The following is a 15445-nucleotide window of genomic DNA, read 5'->3' as shown; positions in this document are numbered from 1 at the left end:
TGGCTCTGAAACGTGGCTTTCTGCTGTAACAATATGATCGCTAATAAAGCTTTCGACCCATTTTGGAGATCCCTGGCGTGCTGGTGACATTTTTTGTTTTGACTTTAAACGGTTCCAATCCGGTGCTCACTATAGCACCCACTTAGATGTACAGCCATTTCAACAGTTCGTGTGCGGTGGGATTAGTACATTTGTATTTATCAACACAGAGCTCTGGGCTGTGACTGTACACAGCCAATCAGCAGGTCCCGGCTGTGAACCATTGGCTGGGACTTGGTGACAGGCTCCTGCTGTGTACAATCACAGCGTGTGCTCAGGGGGGTGCGCAGGCGTGCCCTAAACCCAGCAGTAGGCAGCGATGTGCAGTTATGTCGCATTGCCTACAACGGTCGCATTACAGGCGGGAGGTCGACAAGAGGTTAAAATATGCGCTATTCAAAACACAGCACAACCAGAAAGAAAAACACAAGCAAAAAGTACTTCTTGAAGCATACATACACACATAAAAATATAACTTTAAATAAAGTGTGACACGCATCTAGTAAAACATCTTGCATTTTATTGAACACATGGACAATATTTCATATTAAGAATGTACACTACCATAGAAATATGAAAATGGCAACCAGCAACAAAGCCAATGCAAATCCTGTAAAAAAAATGTATCCCATTGTATTACAGTTAATTGTGAATATAGTAAACTTATTTAAAGTGGTGTTAAACCTAAAAAGGAAAAAAAAAATGGCGATCCTTCCAGCAAGTCTGTTATTTTCCAATTTCCTTTAACAGACCGAGCTGTCCAGCAAAATAATCAGTTAGAGGGTTGAGGCACACCATTTACTACTGACATGGGTGCTTACAATAGTCAGCTTTTATTAATTCATAAAAATAGTCCAAAAAGAAAAAAAAACTGCCGCTGTAACTGCTTAAAAAGTGTTAGCTGGAGTATGACCTAATTTTTTTGTTAAGTCCATCTAACACTACTCTCTGCCTAGGTTGGCCATGATGCTGATAAATGAGTCTCATCTCTTTCATCCAGAGTGGAAATACCTTAAAGTGTTACTAAACCCAGGACCCTGCATTCACTATATCTGGTCTCCCACAGTAATCATTTTAGTAAATATAAACTGCTAAATACCTTTTTTTTCATCAGCAGGTAGAGCAGTCTTGTGATTTCTATCAGTGTCTGGTTAAAGCTTGGAGGGGGAGTTTTCATTCTGGTCTGACTGTCCTACAAGGCTGCAGGACCCCTGACCCTCTTTCTGGACAGTGCAGATTGGACCTGTGCTGATCGCATTCACACTCCCAAGAACAAAAAAAAAAAAAAAACGCTTTAGCAATACACACCAAGCTGATCATGTGCAGAGTGCCCCCAAGGCTCTGTACTGTCAGGAGATGGATTGGGGTCTGTGGAAGAAGGGGAGGATCAGAGAAGACAGGATCAAACAACCTTATTACACAATGCGGAGGATCCACCTTGGAGGATTCACCCCAGGTTCCACAGTAAGTAAGACAAGCATGCTTTACTGCATATACAGACTGATTTTACTGCTGTGGGTTTAGTAACAATTTAACCACTTCAGCCCCGGAAGGACTCACCCCCTTCCTGACCAAGCCCTTTTTTGCAATACAGCACTGTGTCACTTTAACTGACAATTGCATGGTCGTGCGACATTGTACCCTAACAAAATTGACGTCCTTTTTTCCCCACAAACAGAGCTTTCTTTTGGTGGTATTTGATCACTTCTGCGGGTTTTTTTTTTTGCGCTATAAACAAAAAGAGAGTGAACATTTTGAAAAAAAAAAAAATATTTATATTTTTTACTTTTTTTCTATAATAAATATCCCCCCAAAAATATATAAAAAAACTAATTTCTTCCTCAGTTTAGGCCGATATGTATTCTTCTACATATTTTTGGTAAAAAAAAAAAAAAAAAAAATCGCAATAAGCGTATATATTGATTGGTTTGCGCAAAGGTTATCGCGTCTACAAAATAGGGGATAGATTTATGGCATTTTTATGATTTTTTTTTTTTTTTACTAGTAATGGCGGCGATCTGTGATTTGTATTGTAACTGTGATATTGTGATTGACAAACCAGACACTTTTGACACTATTTTGAGACCATTAGCATTTATACAGCGATCAGTGCTATAAAAATGCACTGATTACTGTGTAAATGTCACTGGCAGGGAAGCAGTTAAACACTAGGGGGCGATCAAGGGGTTAAGTGTGTTCCCTGGGCGTATTCTAACTGTAGGGGGGATGGGCTCACTAGAACATAACAGAGATCACTGCTCCCGATCACTGGTCATGTTGCGAGACAGAACAGGGAAATGCCTTGTTTACATAGGCATCTCCCCGTTCTGTCTCTGTGTCACGATCGCGGGCCACCGACGGACATCGAGTCCGTGGGACCCGCGGGCACGCTCCCACTGCGTGTGCCGCTGGCGCAGCGCAAGCTAGCCACCAATGACATACGGGTACGTTGTTTTGCGCACCCGTGCCACTTTGCCAACGTATATCGGCGTGAGCCAGTCGGCAAGCGGTTAAGACCGGAATCGTGTTACTGGACAGATCACCAGGTGAAATCAAAGGGGAGAAAAGACTAAAAAAAAGAAAACTAATGCTGCCACCACATTCAAGGATTGGTTAACTGAAATGTATTACATTTTTGCTTTTGGGTTTAATACCACTGACTGGTAAGCATACACATATGATGATTGTCACACAGTGATTCATTGTGGCTGCAGTAGATGATGATCCTCACGTCTACAGCCATCTTCAAACTGAGAAGCCCAGCTGACAGATTTCAGGGAAAATGAATATTAAAGATTGTGAACAAGCACGGTTCTTTTCGCGTGAAACGCGTCAACTGATCATCATTGCAATTTTGTCTGGCTCATGACAAAGAAATTTCTACAGCATTAAGTGTGTGATCAATCTTTTCTTCTTTTCTATATATTAAAGATGCTGGAAAATGTGAGATAACTGATTTTGTCTTTCCCGCAAAAAAGTTAGTGCTGGAGGTATTGGTTTATGTTACCCCTTCTGTTTCACTAGGCATCAACAATCACGCTCATGTGATCTCAGAGCTCATATGAACACAATAGTTAGTGGGGAAAACAGACTCCACGTTTAATGCTCCTTTCAATTGTTTGTTTGGGACAAAATGGCCCAAATAAATTAACTGCATAAAGAGGTGCGCTTTCTGGGTGCTTTAGCTACATACAGTATACAGCACCATGTTCCTGCAGTGGGAAGAGAACTTCCCGTTTCACTCCCAGAACAAAATAGAGTCAAACTGAGAGGTGATCAGCTCTTCACAGGAAGCTTTTTATTCTCTGATCAGGTGGGTGATGTCACAAACTCTGCCTCAGCCAATCAGAAGAAGCTTTGAATTCATGAACAGTATTACAAAGATCCCTGTGAATCGCCGAGCAGTGCTGATTTTGTTCGAGGATCAGGACAGAAAGGGATTTCAAATGGCTTGAGGCTTTAAGGCTCCGGCTGCTTGTAAAATGTTTGGCAAGAAATGCAAACCTCTGTTAATAAAACTGCCTCAAATAAAACCATAGAATTCCAAATGAAGTAACCCCCAACCAGGAATTAAATCCCCTGCTCACAAGTAGCCATCAAATGGCTTGAAGAGCCTCATAAACGCAGAAAATAGCCTTTAACATGTTCACCATAGGAAATGAAGCTTTTATTTGGTTCCTTTATTTGTTTTTCACATATCAGTGAAACAGTCAGACCAAGAAAATCATCATTGTTCCTTACAAGCAAAACCAGAAAATAATACAGGGTAAAAAATCTATTGGTTTTGTGGCAAATTTATAAACACAGTACATCATTTGAGGGGATCTGAAATAAGAAACACTTTGCCAAAAAACATTTAAAGCTGAACTCCAGGCAAACAGCTAAAAACAAGCGATATACAGTACATATATTAGCTTTTTACAGTACATGCCAAATAAATTATATTTCTGTCCATCTAGTCCTGATGTTTATAGAGCTCTGCCCCACAGCACAGCCCTGTCAAGCAGGGAAGTTGACCTGATGTGTTTTGCTGCTGTTCACTTTTACTCTGTACTTCTATCCTGTGATTGAACAGCAAAAGGAGAAGCAGAAAATTAATTGGCTCATCTTTCTGCCATTCCTTACTTCCTTGCAGTGGAGCATACCCGATTGGTTCCTCGTACTGCTTCTCCCTCTCTGGGCTCTGCCGTATAGACTGTACAGTAGACTGTAAGAAGCTGATACAGATTCAGGTACTAACACTGCTTGTATTACAAAAAAAAAAAAATCTATTGATTGTTAAAGAGCTACCTTAATTAGTGTCCTACATCTGTCTGGAGTTCAGCTTTAGGCCCCTTTCACATGGCCGCCTCCGCTAAGCAGAATCCAGTTTCTCAGCGGGGGATCTTTCCGCTGAGCAGGCGGATGACAGGTTCGTGTCTGCTCCGCTGAGCAGAGCAGACACAGTCCCACTTTCCTCTATTAGGCAATTGGATGGAAACAGAACGCCATGTCCGTTTCCATCCAATCCAATGAACGGATGGGGAATAGGACCACCACCCATCTGTTTTTGGCGGACAGGATCAGATCGAATGGCGGCAGGTGTCAGCGCATATGTGTCCGCTAACATCCGCCACTCCATAGTCGAGACTTGAGGGTCCGATCAGGTACACCTGAAAAACCAACAGATGGAACCGATTGGATAGTCCGTGTGAAAGGGGCCTTATTCTAAAAGTTGGGTCTGAAAGGATGTGTGTGCTGCTCCTGGCAGCCAAAGAAAAAAATATCACTTCTTCTATGAATATAAAATATTTGTTTTTTTTTTTTTATACAGTGCAGGGCTGGTTCCTATTAGGGTGGGACTTGTACCTGGAGTTGGGTTTTTAAAGCAATTCTATCAGCCATTTTAAACCTTAAAAAATAAAATGACCTTTATAAGTACTTTCTTTATTACCTAAAACGGTCTTCCCTTTGTTACTAAGTTTGAGATTCCCAACTGCTAGGCTAAACTTCCCAAGTTAAGCCACACTCAACCACCACCCCTTTGTCCGATTAGAGCACCTCAGTAGATAGTAAAGATGACTGGTAGCATCGACTTTTAAGCAGGATTTTTAGATTTGTGGCTGGCAGGTGTATTTAAACTGTTGTGCTATCTAAAATTACTGGCAAGGATACCCGTACCTTGTGACACAGTGGGGTGTCGGCTTGGACCAATGTTTCTCAACTCCAGTCCTCAAGGCGCCCCAACAGGTCATGTTTTCAGGCTTCACTATTATTTTGCACAGGTGATTTGATCAGTTTCACTGCCTTAGTAATTACCACAGCATTTCATCTGAGGGAAATCCTGAAAACAAGACCTGTTGGGGCGCCCTGAGGACTGGAGTTGAGAAACACTGGCTTAGACATTACTGAGTTGCTTTAAAGAAAAACAAGCATTTTCTGAAAATATGTATTAAAAGTTAAAGCAGGAAATTAGGCAGGCTAGTTTCTAGGAAAGGATAATATTTTACAGGTTCAACATCCTTAATCATTATCTTAGGAAGACTAGCACACATGTAAGTTAAGATTTGCAGTCTTTGGGTTATTCATCAAACCAAGGATATATAGAGCACAAAAATATAATTTTACTTTTAGACATTACAATAGTTTATTAACTACATAGTTGGGCAGTAAAATACAGGAATATTTGTTTCTCCAGCAAATAGAGAGGTTGCAAAACTCATAAAAAAATTATGTTATTACCTATAATTTTGCTAACAACAAAAAAAAATCAAAAGGGCACTTAGGGAACTTTATTATTTCAATACTTCTAGGATAAAGCCAACTAGTCTTAAAAATGCTCCAACCACCCGCCTAACACGTATCCTGACCTATTATCAGGCCCCTCCAGTCTGGTCACGTTAACTCCCGTGTCAGCTGCAGGGGAGAGGAGAAAGCGCTTGACAACGGCTGGCAGTGTTTGGGAGCGGTGACATCATCCATAGGCTATTGTCAGCATCCCCTCCTCTCTTCTATAGTCTTCACTAGCTAACACATGGAAGCCATATCACGTGACTGGAGCAGGCTGAAAATAGGTACGTTTACAAATCTTTTTTATACAGGTTAGTCAGCATAGGTGTAGGGAGGGGAAGGGAATATTTTTAAGATTAGTTAGGGTTATCCTGTAATTTAAAATGAAAGATTCCAACATAGCACTACTTGGTGAAAAATATTCCATCCCAACTACAGTAAATATAGTAGTGTGTACTTCATTGGTGCATTAAAGTGATTATAACGTGTTTTTTTTTTTAAAAACAAAACATGCTATGCTTACCTGCTTTGTGCAATGGAATTGCACAGAGTACCCTTAATCCTCCTCTTATGGGGTCCTTCACTGGCACTCCTGGCTCCTCCTCTTCTTTGTCTGCCACCATAGGAAGCCGCTTTGCTTCTTCCTATTGTGGCACACCTACGGGCTCGATCTCGAGCCGTGCTGCCTGTGTCCATAGACACAGATAGTGTGGATTGGCTCAGCCCCCTGCTCCTATGTCACAAGATTTGACTGAGAGAGCCAATACAAAACGGGCACAGTGCTGGATTGAGTGAGGGCTCAGGTAAGTATAGGGGGGATGAGGGAGGTGATATTGCTACCTAGACATTTGTTTACCTTAACGCAGGGAATGTACCAAAGTGGAGTTCCAGACATTTTTGAGTTTATTAATAATCAGCCGCTACAAAATGTGTAGCTGCTGACTTTTAATAAACACACACTCACCTCTGTCCCACGGTTCATCGATGCAGCCGCCCGAACCCTCGTCTCTCCCCGGCATCGCAAGTGTGGGCACCTGCTGTGGCAGCTGTGCCTCCTCAATGGCCGGGTGATCTCCTGGGACCTGTGACGTGTCCCAGAAGATTGCAGGGAGGGGAAGAGGATAACTTCCGCTTGAGTCGCCTAGGGGGCCGAGTAGAAGTGGGAGCTGGGTACCTGTGAAAACTAGGCACCTGCTCCCCCCCCCCAAAAAAATTGACATTGCAAATGTGGCATGTCAGGGGGTAAGGAGTGCTTAAAGCGGAACTTCCACTTTTGGGTGGAGCTCTGCTTTAAGGTAAAAAATGTTTAGTCTTTAAACCACTTGAACTTGAACCTTTGCAGCTGGATGGTAACAAAATTTAAACACACACTAAGTTGAAAGCTAAACATTTTCAAGGTATAACTGTATATAAATGCCATCCTACCACCTGTCAAAACTGCCTTACTGGAAAGAGGCAGGTTTATTTAAAAGGCGAATATACAAAGCATTAAATGGGTTGTAAACCCTTGAGGTTTTTCACCTTATGCATTCTAAAGCATTAAGGTGAAAAACCTCCTGTGATGCAGCAGCCCTCCAGAGCCCCCCTTTTTACTTACCTGAACCCGGCTTTTGCAGTGACGAGCACACCAGCTCCAGCCGGTGTCTCGGGTCCTGATTGGACAGATTGATAGCAGCGCAGCCATTGGCTCCCACTGCTGTCAATCAAATCCAATGACGTGGGAGTCGGGGGAGGGGGGCTTGTCTGTGTCAATGGACGCAGCAGCAGGACTCAGGAGCGCACCCACACAAGTGCCCCGAGGGAGAGCGGCTCTCCAATAGGGCACTCGAGAAGAGGAGCCAGGAGCACTGCTGAGGGACCCCAGAAGAGGAGAATCGGGGCCACTCTGTGCAAAACCAACTGCACATAGGAGGCAAGTATGACATGTTTGTTTAAAAAAAAGGAAGCTTTAGTTACCCTTTACTCTATATCCCGCATCAACTACTCATATTTCTTCTGTCACTAATCTGTCTGCACTATTGGATGCAGATTTTTTTTTTTTTTTGGAGGGGTGCAATGAAGGGTTATTATTATTATGTTCCTGCAGATACCTCAGGTCAATGCTCTCATCCAGGAAGCCAAGAACAAATGTAGATACAACTCACACAAAATATGTTCATGTGCTTCCATATGATCAGCATGCAGTACATTTTAAAAAGTTTGAGCCGGTATACATAGAAAATGTACAAAGCATTGCAATTGTCCAGTAGTTTACATAAGCCCCAGCTATTTCCCTAAGCAGAGTACAGCTGACTCAAGTGAGTTGGACGAAACTTTCTGATGGGCAGACTGGATGACCCCCCTTTGTAAAGTCCTCATCCCGACTGATTGACAAAAGGAATGATCTGGAGATGAAGCTACATTTTATACAACATTTTGTGTAAAAAAAAAAAATGGTTTGCATAATTTGGATGTTCAACAATTTAAAGTTCTTTCTTAGTAGATGAAAGGCCGGCATTATGATGGAGTCTTCAATGCTTCTTTCCCCACTTTGGGCTTAGAAAAGTAGTACTAAAAGTGAGGACGGAAATTCCAAGAATGTGCTTTTGCTTGGTACTTATTCACAACACACACATAAAAGGAATCAATAACATGTTTTAAATAAATAATCAAGCTGCATGAGTCCAATGAATCAATAAAAATATAATAAAAGTCAGCTAGTCAGTATATACAATATATACACCTATTTCCTCTGAAACACAGTGTTGAAAATATGCTTTAAATGTAAAAGTAATGATATCCCGTCTTTCCCTTCAAATTATATCTAGGCATCAGTCATTAGAGTAACCCGCTCAGTGATCCCTTTACCTTCCGGCTATCAGAGATTATGTAAACAGCACCTTGATAATGTGCTATATAATAGGGCCCCTATCAGTTGGTGCCGTTTATCATGGACAGGAAGCTAGAGATCGGCTCATGGACAAGCATCTTTGTTATAGATGAAGATTTAGAGTTTAGAAAAGAGAGGTGGGCCTTCACACATGACCGATTTTAATTTAACCCAGTCAGAAATATACTGAAATGTTGATCTTTCTTGTTTCAGCACCTTGGCAGCTTTTTTAAGTTTCTCTTCATTGCGATCTAGATATTGCTGGCCGTCTGACTGCAGTTGGTTAAGCTTTTCCTTGCGGTTTTCGTCCAGTGGTACATCTTCATTCATGACTGGATTGAAACGGAAGTAGGTGTCTGGTGGCAGCAGGGCATCCAGCATTCTATGTACCTCTGTTTTTTGGGAAACAAAACATTAACATCAGAGTTAGTTCCTACACTTATCATGCAGGCTCCATGCACACCAGCTTTTTTTTAGGCTTCTAGAAGCTGTTATTAGCATTTTTTTTTCTACTCCTAGAAGTTAAATAGTGTTATCCTTTGTGTCCATGCACACTACTTTAGGCTATTAGTGTTTTTTGAGCTTCAGCCTTTAGGAGCAGAAAAAAAGATGGTTTTTGTTGAGTTTTTGGGAGTGTTTTCCCAGCAGAAAAAAAACGCTAAACGCTACTAAAAGCTTATTTTGAGCATTTTTTTTTCCTCATGTACTGTAAAAATGCAAATAAAATGCTAACGCTCCTAAAAACTACTAGAAGCTGACACAAAAATGCTATTATCAGCATTTTTCATCCAGTGTTTTTTTCTAGCATTTTTTGAGCTTATAAAAAACACTCGTGTGAATGGAGCCTTTAAGTACATAACTTAGGCAACATTCAAGAACATTGTACAGTGAACAAACTTAGTAAATCACAGGTAGTTGTCATTTTTCTGGCACAGATAAGAAAACATCTCACTATGAACAAAACATATTCATCTAGCTTTGTTTATACCCAATAATGACCAATTAACCACTTCCTTACTGGGCACTTTTACCCCTTTCCTGACCAGGCCAATTTTCAGCTTTTAGCGCTGTGTGCCATGCAACATTGTACCCAAACTAAATTTTTATCATTTTTTTCACACAAATAGAGCTTTCTTTTAGTGTTATTTAATCACCATTGAGTTTTTTTATTTTTTGCTAAATAAATGAATAGAATAAAATTTTGAAGAAAAAAAAACAAAACGCTTTAATAGTTTGTTATAAAATTTTGCAAATAGGTAATGTTTCGCCTTCACTAATTTGTGCTGATGAGGCTGCACTGATGAGGAGGCACTGATTAGATTGCACTGTTAGGGAGCACTGGTAGGCGGCACTGGTAAAGAGGCACTGATGGGAACTGACTGGCAGCACTGGTGGGCACAGATTGGCAGCACTGGATAGCACTGCAGAGAGTGCACTGATAATTAATGCCCTGATCATCAGTGTCCCTTTTAGAGAAGCTGGTTATCGGCACTCTTCTCCTCTCCTTATGCTGTCAGCATAAGGAAAGGAGTGCCAATAACTGGCTTCTATTTACATCCATGATCCGCTGTGATTGGACGCAGCTGATCACATGGTAAAGACCCGCTGATTGGCTCTTTACCTCAATCTGTGATCGGCAGTGTCCTCTGGACACTGATCATAGAGCGCACCGCCTGTGCCCTGCAGCGGGCACGATCATGTGAGGATGTCATATGACTGTCTCCCAGAACTAGCTGTCCACTCTGTAGCTGTCATCCAGATATAGCGCGGTTGGCAATTGGTTAAATATTAAAGCCAATAACACACAACCTCATTTTAATTACTTATGTGATCTATGAATGGAAGGGGCAGATCTGTCAATCATCTGATCTAAAGTCCCAATATTCTATTTTCCTAAATTACCGGTCAATCATCTGCCCATCCCCCATTCACAGATTGTGTTTCATTCATAGACACTGTAGAATGCCTTCTATGAATGGAGGAGCTGAGTGAAAAGGGCGGGCATGGTTGGGCGGCACTTTTGATGGGTGCCTGTTGCAGCTCTGCCGGCTCCATTGACCACTGGGGTGGTAATCAGAGGAAGATGATTTCTACTAAAGGACTAGCCAGCATTACTTATTGATCATAAGTAATGTCCTTTGTGCTGATTTTTTTTTTTGCATAAACTTAGGCTTTAACATAGTGAGTCACACTGCGCTCCTAAAGAACACATTTAAAAAGTGGAGGTTTTACCTTTAATCATTTAAAGTATAACTAAAGGCAAAACTTTTTTTTTTTTTTGTTCTAGATAGGAGGGGAGCTGGATTAGAACACCTCACGTACCTGTATGTCATTTGACTTCAAGTGGTTGTACTGGACCCTGGTACCGTTTTTTTTTTTTTTTTTTTTTTTTAGAGCCATCGGTCAGCTCTCTTGTACTAATAATTGATCATTGTTATCACAAGCAGCAGGAGGAGACGTAACCCCCCCCAATCTCCTTCAACCACTCGCCTGGACCCAGCAGTCCCACCGGGAGACTCAAGCGACCAGCAGGCACATCTGCAGACTGGCCGGAGACCCGAAGAAAGCCGGATTGGCTTTGATCGGGTCTCGAATGTAGTAACCTGAAAGCACCGTCATGACATCACTTCCGGTTTAGTGCAATCTTAACCACCTCAATACATGGCACTTACACCCCCTTCCTGCCCAGACCATTTTTCAGCGCGGTCACGATTTGAATAACAATTGCGGGGTCATGCTACACTGTAACCATGTGAAATTGTTATAATTTTCTTCACAAAAATAGAGCTTTCTTTTGGTGATATTTAATCACTCCTGGGTTTTTTTTTTTTTTTTCTAAAAAAAAAAAAAACTTTTGAAAAAAAAAAAAAAAAAAAAAAAAAAAAAAAAAAAAAAAAAAGGGTTTTCTTCTTTACAAAATTTACTGACAGAAACGGAATTAATTTTTCTCCTTCACTGATGGGCGCTGATGAGGCGGCACTGATAGGCTGCACTGATGAGGTGGCACTTATGGGCACTGATTAGGTGGCACTGATGAGGCACGAATATGTCACACTTATGGGCACTGATAGGTGGCACTGATGGGTGGCACTGGGCACAGATAGGCGGCACTGGTGGGCACAGATAGGACGGCACGGAAATGCAGCACTGATGGGTGGCATTGATGGGCAGCAGTGATGAGCATTGATGGGCAGCACTGAAGGCCAGCCCTGACTGGCATCACTAGTAGCCACTGATTGCTGGCACTTGTGGGCACAGATTGGTGGCAATTGTGGGCACTGGTTTGCACTGATTGCTGGCAGTGGTGGGTAATTATTGCTGGCACTGGTGGGCACTTAATTGTAATTGATTACATACCTAGCTGTCTCCTGGGAGGAGATGCCGCTGATCGGCTCTCCTCTCCTCACACTCTGTCAGTGTGAGGCGAGGAGCGCCGATTACCGGCATCTCTGTGTTTACATGTGACCGGCTGTGATTGGACACAGCCGATCACATGGTTAAAGAGCCGCCGCCGCAGCTCTTTACTAAGATGGGGGTTGCACACTGTCTTAGCAACACGGCGCAGCCGCGATTGAGGTGCTGCACGCCCCCGGGGGCCCGTGAGAGCAGTTGTTCTGGGAAGCAGTCATATGAGGTCCACCCAGAACGGGAGCCGCACCGCCTTGCCGTCATCTGAAGGTGGGCGGGCGGCAAGTGGTTAAAGGCGCCAGTTTAAAAAAAAAAAAAATCGAAAGTATTCAAAGATGCTGATCTTGTCGTTTTTAATGCTTTCAAGTGCAAAGGAGAGATTTGGTGTCTTGTTGACCCCAGATCCCTTCATAAAGAGTTCCCGTCACGTGCCTATTGCTGTTACAAGAGATGTTTTCATTCCGTGTGACAGCAATAAAGGTGATCCAAATTTTTTTTAAAGCAACAGTGAAAAAATCAAAAAATTATATAAATGAATAACTAAAAAAAAAAAAAAGTGTCCCCGTCCCCCTCCCCCTCTGTGCTAGCGTGCAAAGGCGAATCAGTGCGTAGGTCCCGAACACACACAAACTGCGATCTTCCAACACACGTGAGGAATCACCACGAATGTCAGATCATGGGCAGTAATTCTAGCACTAGACCTCTTCTGTACATCTAAAGTGGTAACCTGTAAAGGCTTTTAAAGCTTTTTCTATGGAAAGTACAATTTACGTAGTTTGCCGCCATTGTATGGGTGTGCACAATTTTAAAGCTTGACATGTTTGGTATCTATTTACTCGGCGTGACATCATCTTTTATATTTTACAAAAACATTGTTTTTTTTGCATTAAAATTGAAAAAAGTGTATTTTAAACATTTTTTCCCCAAAAAACTGTTTGAAAAAACACTGTGCAAATACCGTGTAACATAAAATTGTAAAGCCCACTATTTTATTCCCTAGGGATAATGTTTGGGGGCTAGAAGTAATTTTCTAGCAAAAAATACTAATTTACACTTGTAAACAAAAAGTGCCAGAAAAAGCCTGATCTTCAAGTGGTTAAAGGTTTTGTTCACCCAAAATTGCTCAGCTTGGCCCAAAGCACTTGCCAGACTCTTTTCTGTCTGTCAGGTAGAGCTTTCATCTAGATTTCACCCTTCCACCCATAACCTGCCATTTGTTTAGTCTGCTTTGGGCCCAGCCCACATTGAATTAAGAACACTTCAGTGCATCAATCATTACTAGTTTTCTGTTTGCACTTAATGCATTAAACATGTGCTTTACTGAATCTATATGCTCCCCTGGTGATATGAAAAAAACAAAAAAAAACAAAACACTTATTAAAAGCCAAAGTGCAGAGTCCTGATTCAGCTCTGCAATGCGTACTGGAGTAAGATTTCAGGCGAATTAAATATTGGCCATGCTCAGAACTGCAATCCACTCAACTTCTGAATATGCTGAGCTGGCAGGACAGGACATCAGCAGATTAAAAATAGCTTCAACATCACTCTTATTGTTAGCCTGAAACACTGAAACAGTCAAAATGGAATCCACTGAAAAAAAAAAAAACATGCCTGGATATTAACATGCTTGTTATATGACATCATTTAAATGTCAGTGATTTTCTGTACAAAACACAACATATTTTCGATATGATTGCTACAATGATATTACCTGATTTTTAGGAGTAATAAAAATATTGTAGCAATATTAAAGTTGTATGTGCTTAAAAAAAAAAAAAAAATTACATTTGATTGGTTCAAGGTTACTTTTCCTAAACAGAACATACATAATTGACCATAACATGCATCCCAATCTCAAATCTCAATGTGGTAGGATGGGACACAACTATAGTGGTTGCAGCATTAATTTCAACGGGGTTCGACGATGTACCAATGACCCCAAGGTCATTAAAGAAGAGGCTCCAAACTACGGCCCTCGGGCTGTTGCAGAACTACACGTCCCATGAGGCATTGTAAAACTCTGAAATTCACAGACATGACTAGGCATGATGGGAATTGTAGCTCCTGAACAACTGGACGGCCATAGTTGGAGTCCTCTGATCTAGATGATAATCTTTACAGGACCATAACAAAAAAGCCGGTAAATATATAAATATTCAAAAAACAAATGTCTCCCACATCCTGAGAGATTGAAGAGTATATTTATAAAAGACTGGTGGCCAATTTACCAAAAACATTCACCCTACAATTCTTTGGACAACATTCCCCTTCCAAAGCACTAGAGCCCCGATGCTGAAAGGTACTGGGATCTTTAGTATCCCTGACACCCTGGAGGGAGTGCTGGCAGGTTGTATCTCCCAGTCCATATTTGGTACTAGTCCAAATATGGGCAATGCGCTTGTCCATATTTGGACTGAGCCCAAATATTGCCATTGATGTCCCAGCAGGAACTCCAGGGAGATGCCTCCTCATAGTTCCCTGCAGACGTTAAAAGCATGCCACTGCTGGGATCCCCATTTTTTCTTGATCCAGAGGTTGAAATGTAAAGCGACAGAACACACACTCCCCCTTTTGAGAACCCAGTACTGAAGGAGACCTACTGTGGGACACTTTTCAACATTTCTGGAACTTGAAAAGTAAATATCAATGACATTTACACAAAGACTTTTTTTTTTAATAGGTGTTGTTTTTTCCATTAATTTACATGTCATACCTGTTCACGGAGTGAATTGGTTAGGGGTACAAAGGGCCCCTTAACCACTTCCCGCTCAGCCCTTTAGCAAAATGACAGCCGGGCAGTGGTTCGGTTACCCTGACTGGACATCATATGACATCTTTTAGGATAACAGCCGGTGTGTGCCCGTGGGGGCATGCAGCGTGACAAACAGTGGTGTGGCCTGTCAGTCTGACACACCGCAACACCAATCACAGTAAAGAGTGTCTGATGGAGGCTCTTTACCACGTGATCAGCTGTGTCCAATCACAGCTGATCGCGGTGTAAACAAGAAGAGTGGTGTATCGGCTTTTTCTGACTTGCGTCTGACAGAAGAGTAGACGTGAGTAGAAGAGAGACGATCGGCTGCTCTCCTGACGGGGGGGGGGGGGTGTGTGTGTGTGTCTGCACTGACTGATTATCAGCGCTGCCCCCGAGCATGCCCACCCTGGACCCCAGGGTTCCCCACCACCGATTACCACCAGGTATGCCACCCATGGCCACCAGGGATGCCAATCTGTTCCCAAAAATGATGCCAATCAGTGCCCATCAGTAATGCTTGCCAGTGCCACCTTTACACAGTGATGCCCATCAGTGCCGCCCATCAGTGTCCATCACTGCAGCCTTTCAGTGCCCATCATCAGTGC

The 15445-nt window shown here is 42.1% G+C and overlaps 1 protein-coding gene across 1 annotated transcript in view; it reads right to left on the bottom strand.

The window, feature by feature from the left end:
- Positions 1–539: 539 nt before the first annotated feature.
- The window catches only part of PNPLA8 (patatin like domain 8, phospholipase A2), a 125224-nt gene continuing 110318 nt past the window's right edge, over positions 540–15445 (bottom strand). The window contains exon 10 of the mRNA XM_073619908.1: positions 540–9069. Within this exon, the coding sequence (XP_073476009.1) occupies positions 8795–9069 (275 nt within the window). The 3' untranslated portion in view covers positions 540–8794. The remainder of the gene's footprint in view (positions 9070–15445) is intronic.

This window comes from Aquarana catesbeiana, linkage group LG03 (genome assembly GCF_042186555.1).
Source record: "Aquarana catesbeiana isolate 2022-GZ linkage group LG03, ASM4218655v1, whole genome shotgun sequence".
Taxonomy (NCBI): Eukaryota; Metazoa; Chordata; class Amphibia; order Anura; family Ranidae; genus Aquarana; species Aquarana catesbeiana.
Note: the sequence above shows the minus strand (reverse complement) of the source record. Positions and strands in the feature narration are given on the sequence as shown.